The sequence below is a fragment of the Marmota flaviventris genome, chromosome 10 (genome assembly GCF_047511675.1).
Source record: "Marmota flaviventris isolate mMarFla1 chromosome 10, mMarFla1.hap1, whole genome shotgun sequence".
Lineage (NCBI taxonomy): Eukaryota > Metazoa > Chordata > Mammalia > Rodentia > Sciuridae > Marmota > Marmota flaviventris.
Genome location: NC_092507.1, coordinates 21,178,372 through 21,194,944, shown reverse-complemented (window position 1 = coordinate 21,194,944; position 16,573 = coordinate 21,178,372). Strand labels below are relative to the sequence as shown.

The 16,573-nt window shown below is 41.6% G+C and overlaps 2 protein-coding genes across 5 annotated transcripts in view; one reads left to right on the top strand and one right to left on the bottom strand.

Moving 5' to 3' along the window:
- The window catches only part of Gmeb1 (glucocorticoid modulatory element binding protein 1), a 42,681-nt gene extending 26,462 nt beyond the window's left edge, over positions 1-16,219 (bottom strand). For 2 of the 4 annotated variants that reach the window (XM_027937458.2, XM_027937459.2), the window contains exons 1-2: positions 16,137-16,219; positions 5,769-5,926 (exon numbers count right to left, since the gene is read on the bottom strand). In XM_027937458.2, the coding sequence (XP_027793259.1) occupies positions 5,769-5,896 (128 nt within the window). In that variant the 5' untranslated portion in view covers positions 5,897-5,926; positions 16,137-16,219. Of the gene's footprint in view, positions 1-5,768; positions 5,927-10,194; positions 10,312-14,476; positions 14,641-16,136 lie in introns of those variants that run through there. The other 2 variants (XM_071617543.1, XM_071617544.1) reach the window with 2 other exon arrangements.
- Positions 15,492-16,355, top strand: LOC139707368 (uncharacterized). The gene has a single exon (XM_071618587.1). It carries the CDS (start codon positions 15,492-15,494, stop codon positions 16,353-16,355), a length of 864 nt encoding a protein of 287 aa, XP_071474688.1.
- Positions 16,356-16,573: the final 218 nt, after the last annotated feature.

Below are 16,573 nucleotides of genomic sequence, written 5' to 3'. Positions count from 1 at the left end.
CTATAATAAACCTGATGCATTGATTCTTACACTTTGTTATTTGAAAGCACTGCCTGAGTAATCTTTATTTATTTATTTATTTTTAAAATATTTATTTAGTTGTAGATAGACATAATATCTCTATTTTATTTATTTATTTTTATGTGGTGCTAAGGATTCCCAGTGCCTCATGCATAAGCCATGTGCTTTATTACTGAGCTACAACCCCAGCCCTGCCTGAGCAATCTTTACAAAAATGACTATCCAACTCCATGGTGACACCTATAGTACAGACTTCCCTTTTGAATTTCAAGCCAGGAAACAGATAACTGCTAAGTAAACACATACATTTGGATCTCCCACAGGATTTTGTTGAATTTATTATGTCTAAAATAACTTCCAAGCTGGGCATGGTGGCACATGCCTATAATCCCAGAAACTCGGGAGGTTGAGGCAGGAGGATCTAAAGTTTGAGGCCAGCCTCAGCAACTTAATGAGGCCACAAGCAACTTAGGGAAACCCTATCTCAAAACGAAAAATAAAAAAGGCTAGGGATGTAGTTCAATGGTAGAATATCCCTGAGTTAAATCCCCAGTATCAAAAAAGAAAAGAAAACAAACAAAAACAATTCTCTGCACTATTAAAACAAAGCCTCAGCCAGGTGCAATGGCGCATGACTGTAATTCCAGTGGCTTGGGAGGCTGAGACAGGAGGATTGGGAGTTCAAGCCAGCCTCAGCAAGGGCAAGGCACAAAGCAACTCAGTGAGACCCTGCTTCTAAATAAAAAATACAAAATAGGGCTGGGGATGTGGCTCAGTGGTCGAGTGCCCCTGAGTTCAATCCCCAGCGCCAAAAATAAATAAATAAATAAATAAAAATAAAGTCTCAAATCCTTGGTATGAGGAAGAAAACAAAGAGAAAAAGAAAAAGAACTTTACTTTTTTAAGTTAGAAAACTCTTAAACACCCATCTCAATATGGGATGGGTATGCAGATCAGACATAGACCATTTGCCTAGCATGTTTGAGGCCCTAGTCTTGATCCCCAACACTGAAAAAATAAATAAAAACAAACAAATAAATAGGCCAGATGCAGTGGCCCAAGCCTATAATCTCAGCAACTTGGAAGGCTGAGGCAGGAGGAACACAAGTTGAAGGCCAGCCTCAGCAATTTATGAGACCCTCAACAACTTAGTGAGGTCCTATCTCAAAAACTAAGGAGTACCCTATTGTTCTGATAGAATTAATACATCTTCTTTGACTTTAAACTTTTAAAAATGTTTATTTATTTGCTTTTATTTATTTGCTTGTTTGTTTATGGTGCTAGGGATTACACCTAGGGTCCTGCACATGCTAGGCAAGTGCTCTTCCACTGAGCTACCCACTCAGTCTATGACCCTAAACTTCCTATTAGAAAGAGATACAGCATGAAAGGAAAAACAGGGCTGCTCCTCCTCAAATTGAACTATCCTACCACATTGGACTGAATTTCTTCTATAGAAAAAATTAAAGTCAGTCAGTACATTGAATAAATTTATGGACTATTAAAACTCTGATTACCTGGGGCATGGTAGCTCATGCCTATAATCCCAGGGACTCAGGAGATGGAGGCAGGAAGATCAAAAGTTCAAGGTCAGCCTGGGGAACTTAGTGAAACCCTCAGCAATTTAGTGAGATCCAGTCTCAAAATAAAAAGGACTGGGAATGTAGTTTAGTGGTAAAGCACTTCTAGATTTAATCCCTAGTTCCACAAAAAAAACAAAACTCTAATCACACAATGTTAAAACTCGATAATCAATCCAAAGTGAACTGGAAATTCAAAAATGGTGATAAAATCCTGGTACCTTAACTTCCCCTGGAAACTTTGAGTATGTTATAAAAGAGATTTTAGTTGAAAAAGTTAACTACCACTAGGTGGTGGCGCCCACTTGTGATCCCAGCAGCTAGGGAGGCTTAGGCAGGAGGAAGGAGAGTTCAAAGCCAGCCTCGAAATTTAGGGAGGCACTAAGCAACTCAGTGAGATCCTGTCTCTAAATAAAACACAAAATAGGGCTGGGGATGTGGCCCAGTGGTAAAGTGCCCCTGACTTCAATCTCCAGTACCAAAAAAATTAAATTAAATTTAAAAAGTGTATATACTTTAAAGCCAACCTACTGTTAATATGAAAATATCATCTTATACAATGTGTCAGGTTCTATGCATATATGGAGACTGCTACGAAATAGTCTACTTTTGCTAATTAATGCATTTCTGCAAATATGTATACAATGAATACCTGAAAAAGTTTAAAATGTCATATATTTAAAATCTAAATAGAGGGCTGGGGCTGTAGCTCAGTGGAGGAGCACTTGCCTAGCATGTATGAAGCACTGGGTTCGATCCTCAGCACCATATAAAAATAATAAAGTAAATGTATTGTGTCCATCTACAACTAATATATATACATATATATACATAAATATATGTGTATACATATATACATATTTTTTAAAAAGCTAAATTAACATAAGGGGAGTTCTATATATTGAAATCTAAAAATAATTATATAAAATCTGTTATTATTTTGTCTTTACACATAATCTTCACCAATATATTCTCAGAGTCTTATACACATTCTTGAGTATTTCTTTCCTTCCTACATAAACCCATGGCCAATCAGGTTAAGTGTGATTGTGGCTTAACACTGGTTCCTGATGCTATCCATCTTTATCTCATGTCATATGAGTTCTTTACATCTCACTACTGGTATCAATATTTTTAAACCACCCCCCCCCCTTTTTTTTTTTTGCCGTACTAGGGATTAAACTCCATGGGTGCTCTACAACTCAGTCCTTTTTGGGGAGGGGTTACTGGGGATTGAACTGAGGGGTATTTGACCACTGAGTCACATCCCCAGTCCTATTTTGTATTTTATTTAGAGACAGGGTCTCACTGAGTTGCTTAGCGCCTCACTTTTGCTGGGGCTGGCTTTGAAATCTCCATCCTCCTGCCTCAGCCTCCCGAGCCACTGGGATTACAGGTGTGTAGCATGGCACCCAGCCCTTAATCATTTTTATTTTTTATTTTGAGACAGGTCTCACTAAGTTGCTGAGGTCAGTCTTGAACGTACAATCCTCCTGCCTCAGACTCCTGAGTTGCTAGGATTAGAGGCATGCACTACTGCCCAGCTCCCCTTTCATTTCTTAAAAATAAGATTAAAATGCAATAAAATATTCAAATAATTAGAAAACACAAGTAGAGAAATCAACTGAATATCATCAGTTGTAGGCATGTCAAAATGTAGTATCTCAAAATGTTTACTCGCTAGTCCATATACTAAGCTCAATGTAAACAGTGGCTTAAGGAGTAAATATATGTTGTACAAAGATGACTATATCTAAAACCAGTAAGGTGAAAAAATAAATAATGAAAAAAAGAAACAACAAAAAATGCCAAGAAAAAAGATGCCCAGGGGCTGGGGATATAGCTCAGTTGGTAGAGTACTTGTCTTGCATGCACAAGGTCCTGGGTTCAATTCCCAGCACCAGTACCAAAAAAAAAAAAAAAAAAAAGCCCATATCTAGAAACACGGAATTTCCAGAAAAGGTAATATCATTAGGAAAATAAAAAGTAGAATTCAACTAAATTAAAAAAAAAAAAAAAATGAGCCAGGCACCATGGTGCATTGCCTATAATCCTCGCAATTTAGGAGGCGCTAAGGCAGGAGGATCACAAGTTCCAAGCCAGCCTGGGCAATTTAGCAAAAGCCTCTCAAAATAAAAACATGAAAATGGTAGGGGATGCAGTTCAATGGTATAGTGCTTGCCTATCATAAGCAAGGCCCTAAGTTTAATTCCCAGTACCAAAGAAAAAAGAAGAAGAAAAGAAAAAGGAAAAACTAAGACTAATAGCATAGATTTTTTTTTTTTTCTGTCTCTAATAAGGATAGGACAAGTGACTACTGGAACACTTTCTAAGAAAGATAGAAGAAATGAGGACTGCATGAGACAATAAAGCTGCCAAGAAGTGGGTACGGTGGTGCAAGTCTGTAATTGAGGCAGGAGAATCACAAATTAAAGGCTGGCCTAGGTAACTCAGCAAGACCCTGTGGCAAAATTAAAAATAGAAAGGACTGGGGGTGTAGCTTATGGGTAATGCACCCCTGGGTTCAATACCCAGTACTGCCAAAGTAAAAAAAAAAAAAAAAAAAGAATCCTTATTTTTTTAAGATACATTCAAATATCTAGATTTACTTAAAAAAAAATAAAAAAGCCGGACACAGTGGCACATGCCTATAATCCCAGCTCAGGAAGCTGAGGCAGGAGGATCATGAGTTCAAAGCCACCCCCAGCAACTTAGAAAGACCCCGTCTCTAAATAAAATATAAAAAAGGGATAGGAATGTGGCTCACTGGGTACAGTCCCTTGTACCAAAAAAAAAAAAAAGTGGGATGATAAAGACATGAAATAGTCAACCATGTATTGATGAAGCTGGGGGTTCCTTATAATGTTTTCTTTATTTGTATATATATTTGAACTTTTTTTGTTTTGCAGTACCAGGGATTAAACCCAAGAGCACTCTACCACTGAGCTATAACCCTATCCCTTTTTATCTGTTTTATTTTGGGATAGTCATGCTAAATTGCCCAGGCTGGCCTTGAACTTGACCTCTTTCTACCTCAGCCTCCTTCATCACTGGGATCACAAAGGTATACCAATGAACCTATACATTTGAAATTTGAAATATTTAAGACAAGGTACATTACTTAGATTAGAACAGGATTGGCAGAAACCTGTATGATGCAGGAGGGGCAATTAAAAAAAAAAAAAAAAGATTAGGACTGGATTATTTGCCCAGGAACACTGCTAATCCCATGAAGGATCTTCTATACATTCTCCAAGACAGAAGAATTACCCCTCCTTCTCTGTGCAGTACTAATTCTTATTTTCCTTTAAGACCTCTTTTGAGGTGGGCATGATGGCACACGCCTATAATCCCACCAGGTTGGGAGGCTGAGACAGGAGGATCACAAATTCAAAGCCAACCTCAGCAACAGCAAGGTGCTAAGCAACTCAGTGAGACCCTGTCTCTAAATAACATACACAATAGGGCTGGGGATGCGGCTCAGTCATTGAGTGCCCTTGAGTTCAATCCCCAGTACCAAAAAAAAAAAAAAAAAAAAAAAAGTTGTGTAGACATAGTGCAAAGCGCAGTGGCACATGCCTGTAATCCAGTGACTCGGAAGGCTGAGGCAGGAGGATCTCAAATTTAAGGCATCCTAGTAAGACCCTGTCTGGGGGCAGGGTGGGAGTGCTTGGAATAAATATAGCTCAGTGATAGAGCACTTGCCTAGTATGCATGAGGCCCTAGGTTCAATCCCTAGTACAAAAAAAAAACTATTACTATATAAGATGAGGGATCCCTATAACTTATCCTTATAAATCTCTCAGCAGAGAGGAAAGAGGGATACAAGGAAATAGATAACTGTTATAATAATATTAAAATGACAAATACAGGGACTAGGGAAATAGCTCAGTCAAATGCAAGGTACTAGGTTCAATATCCAGCAGCAACAACAAAAGACAAATATAGGGCCTAGGAATATAGATCAGCGGGTAGAGTGCTTGCCTTGCATGTAGGTTCAATCCCTAGCACACACACACAAAAAAAACACAATACATATCACTATGAAAACTCAGCCAGCTGACTGATGTTGAATGTTCCATTGGGCTAAACAACCATAAAGTTACAATTTTCCCACCCTTTAAACCTCCCCAAAATTTTCAGAATATCAAATTTCTAGCCACTTACCCTTGTTGCACAGGTTGTAACTGCAAGATCACTTGGGTCTTAGTGTCTTCAGGGTTCTCCCCTTCATTTCCTTCAGTGGGTACCACAACCACATCTCCCACTGGGACACTCACTTCTGCATTAGCCATCTTTCACATGAAGTCTGATAGCTGGGGCTTCTATTAGGAAACAAGAAGCACAAATTACTTCATCTGGTTTGAAAGATGGCAACCATAGGAGAGAAATGCCAAAATAATGACTACCAATTCCAAGAGCACCCTGGAGATCATTGTCCTCTGAAAAGGATGGGAATTATAGGAGGGAGCTGACAGGACTCTGATCTTTCCAGAAATGCCTCAGCACTAGCTATTGTAGATTTCCTTCCTTCCTTCCTCACACCCTTTTTTCTTCCTTCCTTTCCCTTTTTTCCTTCCCTCCCATCATTCCATCCTTTTGGTGCCCAGGACCAAATCCAGGACCTCATGAATGACAGGCCAAGTTCTCTACCACTGAGTTATATTCCCAGCCCTGTACGGTTTTTTTTCTTTTCTTTATATTTTTTAGTTGTAGGTAGACACAATACCTTTATTTTTCTTAATATACTTTTTAGTTGTAGGTGACACAATTCCTTTATTTTACTTTTATGTGGTGCTGAGGACTGAACCCAGTGCCTCACGTGTGCTAGGCAAGTGCTCTACCACTGAGCCACAACCCCAGCCCCCTTTATTTTTATGTGGTGCTGAGGATGGAACCCAGTGCCTCTCACATGCTAGGAAAGCACTCTGCCTCTGAGCCACAACCCCAGCCCTTCTTTCTTTCTTTCATACTGGTGATTGAATCCAAAGGGCACTGAGCTACATTCCCAGTCCTTTTTTGTTTTTACTTTTTATTTTGAGACAAGGTCTTGCTAAGTTGCTGAGGTTCTCACTAAGTTGTTAAACTTTCATTCTCCTGCCTCAAGTCTACCAAATCAATGAATGGAATTATAGATGTGTTCCACCATACTCCGCTTGCAGGTTTTCTTAATATGTGTTATTCACTGATTGATGTGCTACAACCAGCTCTACCAGCTCCTGAGAACCAACTATGTGTTTCTCGTCTCAACTCTGAGTAGTGACATCTCAAGTTGGCAGTAGTTTGAGATCAGCAATGTTGGGAATACAAACACCACAGAAGCTCACAAGCACTACAATTCAAGGTTTTTGGTTTTTATTCTGAAGAGCTGGTTTATTGCATACTAGTTCCATCTTAAACAGTAAGCTCCTGGAAAGTAGGTGTCCTATCTATTCTCTGTGCGACTAGCCATTACACCTCATCAAATTCTCCATCTTTTGTAAATACTTTGTACCTGCTGACTGACTGAACTGAGTTGTATGGGAAGGGGAAGATGACTTGCATTGAGTACTTGTTTAATAAATGTTGAATTTCAATAAATAATCTCTATAAACTTAAAAAAAAAGTTAACTTCTCTAAGAACTTCTGTTTTTTTGTTGTTGTTGTTTTAATTTTTTTTAATGTTTTTTTTTTAAACTTGTTTATAGACATTTATTTATTTATTTATATGTGGTGCTGAGAATCAAACCCAGTACCTCACACATGCCAGGCAAGTGTGCTACCGCTGAGCCCCAGCCCTTGTTTTGTTTTGAGCGGGGGCAGGTAACCAGGGATTGAACTCAAGGGCACTCAACTACTGAACCACATTCCCAGTTCTATTTTGTATTTTATTTAGAGACAGGATCTGAGTTGCTTAGTGCCTTGCTTTTGCTGAGGATGGCTTTGAACTCGCGATACTCCTGCCTCAGCCTCACTAGTCACTGGGATTACAGGCATACACCAACACACCCACCTTCTAGGAACTTCTAGAAAATCTATCTATCTATCCATCTAACCATCTATCTATCTACTTACCTATCTATCTAACTATTGTGGTGCTGGGGTTTGAACCCAGGTCCTTGTGCATGGAAGGCAAGCACTCTACCAACTGATCTATATCCCCAGCCCCTAGGAACTTCTTAATACCTCTTTGCCTCAAAAAGAATGGAGCTGATCTCAGCTGATATCACCCTTACAGAGCTACTGAAGAAACCAACATGCAGCATCATGTGCTCTTTAATTCTAAAATAACTCAAAGTACTGTTCCATTCTTAACAAAAACACAGACACCTGGACATTCTGCAGTTGTTAGTCTTCACAGTTGAAAAGAGAGATTCACTTACAAGAACACAAGTAAGAGCTGTGTATTTACTTAAACATATGGCTATGTGAAAATGACCAGGACAGCCAGGCACAGGGGCTCATTCCTATAATTTCAGAGGCTCAGGAGGCTGAGGTAGGAGGACTGCAAGTTCAAACCTAGCCTCAGCAGTTTAGCAAGGTGCTAAGCAACTCAGTGAGACCTGTCTCTAATAAAATACAAAATAGGGCTAGGGATGTGGCTCAGTGGTCGAGTGCCTAGTAACTCATCCCCCACCAAAAAAAGTTTACTTCATTGATCTCAAAATACTTCTCCAGTTTTATTTGTGTCTATCACACCCCTAGAACTTCAGCTTCACCCATACCAACCACTTACAATACTCTGAACATATTAATGCATTTTCACATTTCTGTGTCCTTGTTATGCTTTAAGCCCTTTGTCCCTCATTTCCTTTTCTATTCAAGGCCCAAATCAAAGCCTATCCTCCATGAATTAATTGTCAAACCATTTTTCTTTTCTGTATTCCCCTACCATCTGGTTTGTACACACTGTACCACTCACTGTCTTATCACCCCCACCTTTATTTATTTATTTGTTTGTTTGTTTTGCAGTACTGGAGATTGAACCCCAGAGCTCATGCATGCTAGCTAGGCAAATGTTTTACCACTGAAGTATGTGCCCAGCCCTTTCTTCTTAATTTTGAGAGTCTTGCTAAATTGCCCTGCTCATCTTAGGCAATGATATATGATGGGTCAATCAATTTCACTTGTATATGACCTAGTTAAAATTCCTCATTTTTTTTTCATGAATTCTATATTCCTGTATTCAACAGCCTCTACAATATTTTATAGGCACATTAAACTGAACTGATACTCTTTCTCAAACCTGCTTTTGTATTTTCTGCCTTGGTATGTGGTGCTTCCCTTCACCCATTTTCATAAGCCAGAAAATAAGAAGTTATTTTTGACTCCTCTCTTTCTTCTCTAAATCCAATCAACCACCAAATCCTATCCATTCTACCTCCCTCTTTTAATCATCCTCCCATTCTCCATCTGTGCTGCCACCACCATATCTGGGGCACCACACTCTTGTTACCTGGGTTTTTCCAGCTGCTTCTTCTCTCTATCCTAATTTCTATCTTGGTCTCCTCCAATTCATTCTCCACACAGCAGTCAAAGTAATCCTACTAAAGGCCAGAGGCCACTTTCCCACTTAAAAATCCTTCAGTGCATTCCTGTTGCTGTTAGAATAAAGCACAACACCTTAATTTGGCTTACAAAATTCTCTAAATTTGTCCTCTGCCCACCTTGCTAACATTTCTCATAGTTCTCAGAGTAGGTTCCTAAGATCAAATTTTTCCAGTTTGTCAGTTATGCCTTTTTCTTTTTCTTCATCTGAAGCTTCCCACTTATTTCCTCTACCTAGAATTCCCTTTTCTTTCCTTTTGGCTAGTCCCTGCTAGCATTTTTGTGACTTATTTAAAATACCATTTTCTTGGGGAGGTCTTCTGTGACCTCCTTGTCTAGGTTTAAACTTGTGTTCCTGCCAGGCATGGTGACACAAACCTGTAATCTTCGTGACCTGGGAGGCTGAGACAAGAGGATCACAGGTTCAAAGCCAGCCTCAGCAACTTAGTGAGGTTGTAAGCAAACTAGTGAGACCCTGTTTCAAAATAAAAAATAAAAAGGCTGGGATGTGGCTCAGTGGTTAAGTGCTTTAGGGTACAATCCCTGGTACCAAAAAAAAAAAAAAAAAAAAACCCACAAAAAAAAAAAAAAACGGGCTGGGGATATATCTCAGTTGGTAGAGAGCTTGCCTTATATGAACAAGGCCCTGGGTTCAATCCCCAACACCATAAAAAAAATTTAAAAAAAAAAAAGCAAAAAACCTTGTTCTTGCTCCCTCATCACCTCACTTTGTCAGCTTCTCCCCATCAAATTGTACCTCATAGGAAAGGACTGCTTTTCTTTGCTTCTCTTTTATTCTCTTTTCTTTTTGGGGGGCTGGGGTGTAGCTTAATGCTAGAGCACTTGTCTAGCATATACAAAGCCCTGTGTCAAATCCTCAGTCACACACACACACACACACACAGAGTCAGTCTGTTTCTTCTTTCTACTACTGAGTTACATCCCCCAGCTCTGTATTTTTATTTTGAGAAAGGGTATAGCTAAGTTGCTGAGGCTGGCTCGACCTTGCAATTCTCCTGTTTCAGACTCTCAAAATCGCTAGGATTGAAGGCTCGCGCCACCTCACCAAATGTTTTGTTTGTTCCTTCCTTTTTCTTCTCTTGAGATGGGGCCTCATGTTCTATGTTGCTCAGGCTGGTCTCAAATTCCTCCTGAGTAGCTGGGACTACAGGTGTACACTGCTGTACCCAGCTAAATATTCCTTTTACTTATTCAGTGGCTCCCCTAGGCCCATCACAACACCCAAGGCACAGAAGAGTAATAAATGGTTTCCAAATGTTAAACCTACAGAAGTGCAAAAACCTGAGCCTTTCTAAAGAAACCCAGCACATAGCAAGTATACATTTTTTGTTCAATGAATGACATCTTACCCTAAAAGACTTCTAGAATTTTCTAGAAGTCTTAAGGGGATAGAAATTTGCTTAAGCAGCTAGGCTAAGTTGAATAGCTTATGGCCCATCATTATGACCAGTTCAACAAATATTTACTGAGTCTATTCCATATCATGCACAGATTTTAGCTCCCTGATATAAAAGGAGCAATACTTGCTCTTCAGGGACAAGAAAAGGAAAAGAGGTGTATGACACTGTTATATCTTAGAGGAAGAAAGGAATTTATGGGATATTATAGCACACAATCTGAACTTCTGAAAATTTACAATTCAAAACTAGAAGAAGGGGCTGGGGTTGTGGCTCAGTAGTAGAGCACTTGCCTAGCATGGTGAGGCACTAGGTTCCATCCCCAGTATCACATGAAAAATAAATAAAAACCAATCAAATAAACAAACAAACAAACAAAACAAAAAACTAGGAAGATAAAAGCAAGAATCAAAAACTAGTTTAGCTGGATGTCTGCAACAGAACTAAACCAATTAATTCTTAAGTCTAGAAAAGGTTAAAAAGGGCTATGATGAGGCATACTGATCCTAGAATAACTGAACTTATAGATATTTTCAAAACTTGAGTCACAAAAATGTAGAACAAATTAAAACAACAGCAGGTAACATTTATAGGCCATTCATTAACTGTCAAACACTGTCATGTTATTATTATATATTTAGTTTAAATTATCTTCTCTGATAAAATCTTAGGTTAAAGAAGCAGCCAGAATATTCTTTTTGCATTATAAGGTGTAAAAGGGCTCAGGAGTAAAATATGAGTTCTTAATTGAGGAAAGTTTATTAGATCAAGACCTTAAGCTGGACCCAGTGGCTGAGAAGAGGATCATGAGTTTGAGGCCAGACTTGGTAATTTAGCAAGACTCTGTTTCAACAAAAAGAGAATTTTGTAGAAGGGACTCAATCTTAGGGTAAAAGGTTGAAATCAGAAGCATCAATTTACCTAAGCTATTATTTAAATGTAAGTGTATTTTTAGAGAAATAATTCCCATAAGCTTGCTACATGCTAAATACTAGTGGGTTTTTAAAAATCAAGTGGTAGATGGACACAAGATCTTTATTTTATTTATTTTTATGTGGTGCTTAGGATCAAACCCAGTGCCTCACACATGATAGGCAAGCGCTCTACCACTGAGCCACAACCCCAGCTCAATACTGGTGTTTTTAAAAATTAAAATTAAAATATATATGAAATTTAAATCCTGGAGATGGTCTTATAACTCAGTGGTTCAGTGCTTGCCTAATCTGTGCCAGGTCTTGAGTTTGATACCCAACACCACACACACAAAAATAAATAAAAAATAAATTCCAGGGCCGGGGATATAGCTCAGATGATAAAGTGTTTGTGTTGTTATGACCAAAACCCTGGGTTCAATCCCCAACACCACAAAATAAAAAAACATAAAAATAAAAATAAATTCCAGGTGAAATTTATCACCAGAAAAAGGTGTTTAAAACTTTAAAAAATATGGGGCTGGGGATGTGGCTCAAGCAGTAGTGCACTCGCCTGGCATGCGCGGGCGCTGGGTTCGATCCTCAGCACCACATAAAAATGAAATAAAAATGTTGTGTCCACTGAAAACTAAATTTAAAAAAAAAAAGAACTTTAGGGCTGGGGATGTGGCTCAAGCGGCAGCACGCTCGCCTGGCATGCGTGCGGCCAGGGATCGATCCTCAGCACCACATACAAACAAAGATGTTGTGTCGGCCGAAAACTAAAAAATAAATATTAAAATTCTCTCTCTCTTAAAAAAAAAAAAAACTTTAAAAAAATAAATAAAATTAATACTTTAGGTAAATTGATGGGTTACAGAAGCAGAACTAGAAGGAATCTTCTAATTTCAACCTTCTACCTGAAGGTTGAGTCCCCTCACAACATTCTGAATAAGTAGTTAACTAAGTTCTTGATTAATACCTTCCTCAACAGAACTCACATTTTACTCTACTTTTGACCCCTCCACATCCTGGAACCCAAAAGGAATGTTCTGATTCCTTCTCTAAACTTTCTGAGACTTTATCAGAGAAGATAATTATAGTCATCTACATGTTTTCAGTGTCAGTCAGACTTGGGTCTGATTCAACATACAATTCATACAGACCCATTTTTTTCTTTCTTTTTTTTTTTTTTTCAGTATGCAGTACTAGGGATCGGACCCAAGGGCACCAACAAGATACAATCTCAGCCCTTTTTTTGAGACAGTCTCACTAAATTGCAGAGGCTGTCCTTGAACTTGCATGAACTACTATGCCAGGTCATACATTCTTTTTTTTTTTTTTTCATTTTTTTTTAGTTGCAAATGGACACAATACCTTTACTTTTATTTATTTGTATGTGGTGCTGAGAATCGAACCCAGTGCCTCACATGGGCTAGGCGAGCCCTCTACCACTAAGCCACAACCCCAGCTCCAGTTATACATTCTTTAGAGAAGCAAGTTTGGGATAAATATCTCTCATTACTCTAAATACCATATTTCTAGTGAGTAAACTGAAACCAGCCTACAGACTATACTGATTAAATGCAAAGTCTTCTCTTTGAGGTAAAGGTAAATGGAAAAGTATCTCTTGTTTACAGCATCAAAAACTTATAGCAAGATGAGTGTGTTGATCCTTTGTGTATTTCATGGAAAGGGCCTTAGAGTATTCCTTGTGAAAATATACACTTTCATTCTAGGGACGTGTATAGAAAACAAACATGAAATTTCCAGATTTCAGGGGTTGGGGGTGTAACTCAGGGGTAGAGTGCAGGCCTAGCATATGTGAGGCCTTGGGTTTCATTTCCAGTACCAAAAAAAAAAAAAAGTATATTTCTTGGCAAGGATGGAGAAAAGGTAGTTATTTTCAAAGACAAAAAAGACACTTTGTAAGTAAGCACATGACTGCATATACTGTCACAAAATTTACTCTGGATTAAATTTATTTTAAATTAAATTTATTTTGTTACTGGGGATTGAACCCAGGGGTATGCTACCACTGAGCAATACCCCCAGTAGTTCTTACTTTTTCATACAGGGTCTTGCTAAGTTGCTGAGAGGCCTCGAACTTACAGTCCTCCTGCCTCAGCCTCCTGAGTAGCTAGGATTGTAGGTGGGTGCCACCACAACAGGCTACTGAATTAAATTCATTTTTGTGTGTCCTGAAAACCAATGTCTAAAATATGGCATGATGTAATGGTTAAAATAAGCACAAGTGTTGTTGCATCACTGTAGAAAGATTGGAATTGGTGGTTGAAAAATAATAATACTCTGAAAATTTCTAACCCCAGAATATAATTTATTCCACACTTTATTGCAACTTTTAGACCATACAGTGTACTCTAAAGAAATGTCCAAGTTGAGCCAGGCTCAGTGGCATACATCTGTACCCACTGACTCAGGAGGCTGAGGCAGGAGACACAAATTTAAGGCTAGCCAGGGTAATTTAGGAGACCTTGTCTCAAAATAAAAGGGCTGGGGCATACTCAGGGCTGGGTTCAGTCCGCAGTACCACACACCAAAAATAAATAAACAAATAAGAAGAAAATTTTAAAAGAGATTTCTAAATTGAAACTTTATTATTACTTAAGGAGGAAATCCTTTAATCCCCGCCCCCTTCATTCTTTATTCCTTTTCCAGCCTGTAGTAGATGATTTAGAGTGCAGAGTGCTACCAGATGTAATGAAGCCAACAGGCATATCACACAGAACTGTTATGAGGGAATTATCCAGAGTAAATTAAGTTCTGGATATGTCATAGATTGGAGACCATAGGTATTTAGGGAAGCAATGGAGTAAGAGTTCTTTGGCAAGTCATTCCACTACAGTCCAGGGGTTAGGGCTCAAACTAAACCAATGAAGTTGAGAAGTTAGCCATTCAATGCATTTGCTGAGGTAAAATATAAGTCATCATTTAAACCAGTAAACAGTAAATATACATAATTGGAATAAGGCTAACAGACTAATAAATACAGTCTAACCACTTAATTAAAAAGTCCCATAGGCTGGCACAGGAGCACATGCTTGTAATCACAGCAACTCAGGAGGTTGAGGCAGAAGGATCCCAAGTTCGAGGGCAGCCTCAGCAATTTAGCAAGACCCTGTGTAAAAATAAAGCGGGGGGGGGGGGGGGGGGGGGGGCGGGCAGGGCCTGGTGGAGCACGCCTGTAATCCCAGCAACTCCAGAGGCTGAGACAGGAGAATCTTGAGTTCCAAGCCAGCCTCAGGAAGGGCGAGGCGCTAAGCAACTCAGTAAGACCCTGTTTTTAAATAAAATACAAAAAAAGCCTGGGGATGTGGCTCAGCAGTTGAGTACCCCTGAGCTCAATCCCTGGTACCCAAAAAAAATTTAAAAATAAAACAAAAAAAGGGCTGGGGAGGTATCCCTGGTTTCAACCAGTACATAAAGAAAGAATTCCACAAATGCACTTTGGTAATTACTAGCAGAGGCGAGGAGAGGAGGACAGGAAGAAAACTCAATTTCTTGGTTCTCCTAAAGACACCATTGGAAGCCTGCTCCGTGTTTGCTATTTCTCTTATTCTGAGATAATTCGGGGCTTCTCCTGCTTCTTGGACTACCAAGCCTTCTTCAGATCCCTAGTTCAAGTCTGGTGGATCCCTCTCCCAAGTCCTTCACATAGCCTCCTCTGCCCTCATCTATCTGGCACCTCAAGTAGATGACACTTGGTCAATTCCCAGGTCATTTCAGAAAGCAGGGGTACCCTGTTTTCCTCAATTATCTTCTCCCCAGCCCTCAAACCATACATTTCCCTCTTTCCTGACAGAAGACCACCCTATTCTCTGCCTGTGCATCCGGAGACACTCCATTTCGACCCTCAGAGATGGACGCCCCTCGTTCCTACTTCAGCAGGTTTCAGGTGTCTTCCCACCGACTCTATCTGTGGGCCTGCTCTCTCCCTTGTCTCTTGCCCTTGGAAAAGGACCTGCCTCCTGTCCCTTTGGCTACATCGCCGAGGCCTCAAACGCGCCCCTCGGATGAAGTTTGGACCCTCCTTTCCTCAGCAGGACCCCTTCTCGGCTCTCGCTGCCACCGACGCTCCGAGGGTCTCCCGCGAGCGGCATCGGGGCTTCCCTCCCCTCTGCCTCCTCCCGGGCGAGCGCCAGGCCCCTCCCAGCTACTCATCGAAGGGCCGGAGCTCACGGACCCCGCCCGTGGGGGTACCCCGGGCACCCCCGACCCCTCGCCCGGGTTCCGGGCGCCCGGACGTCTCGGTCTGGAGTAGCTCTGGCCCTCCAGGCCCCTCGGCCGAGGACTTCCGGGCCCCTCGGTCCGGGGGCGCGGGACCCCCCACCCCGTGTCGGGCTCGCCGGCCCCGCCGGCCTGGTCCCCGGGACCCGAGCACACGCGGCGCGGCCGGCCGCGCTGGGGGCGGCCCGGCTGCTCGGGCGGACCCAGCGGCAGCGTCCCCCCACCCCCCCGCGGCGCCGCGACGTCCGCTCGCTCCCCGGCGGCGGCGGCGGCACGCACAGGGCGTGGGGAGGCGCCCGCGGAGGCAGCAGCCCCCCGCCCCCTGCGCGCCCGCCCGCCCTCGCCGGCCGCCGCGCGGCCCCCGCGCCCGCCCCCCCGCCCCCACCCCACCCCGCGCCCGCGCCCGCGCGCCCACCCCTCCCCCTCCTCACCGTCTCCGTCGGGCGGGCGGGCGGCGAGCGGCCAGGGCGGGCGGGCGACGGAGCATGCGCAGAGGCCGCCACGGCTGCTACCGCCACCGCCGCCGCCAGGCCGGGCTTCAACACTTCCGGCCGCCGCCGCCGGCGAGCTGGCGCCTTAAAGGGGACGCGTCCCTATTTGCCAGCCCCGCCGAGGATAAACCTCAGCGGTGGGATATGGGCTTTTCGTGAGCAGGGGGTCTTCAGCCCTTGAAAGGCAGTATTGGAAAGGTCGCTAGTGACCCCAGGAACTCTTCTCCCCCCACACACTTTGTAAGGCCTAAGTTAAAGAATAACCTCATCCACAATCAGGGACCAGCCAGGTTTCTCTACTCCTCTGGAGGACTCTATCCCGTTTACCTACCCAAATCCTATTTGATGCAGTATATAGCTTATCAGATCTTCAAGTT

Excerpts from the sequence above, each read along its gene's own strand:
- LOC139707368 (XM_071618587.1), top strand. The coding sequence starts at position 15,492 with ATGAAGTTTGGACCCTCCTTTCCTCAGCAGGACCCCTTCTCGGCTCTC.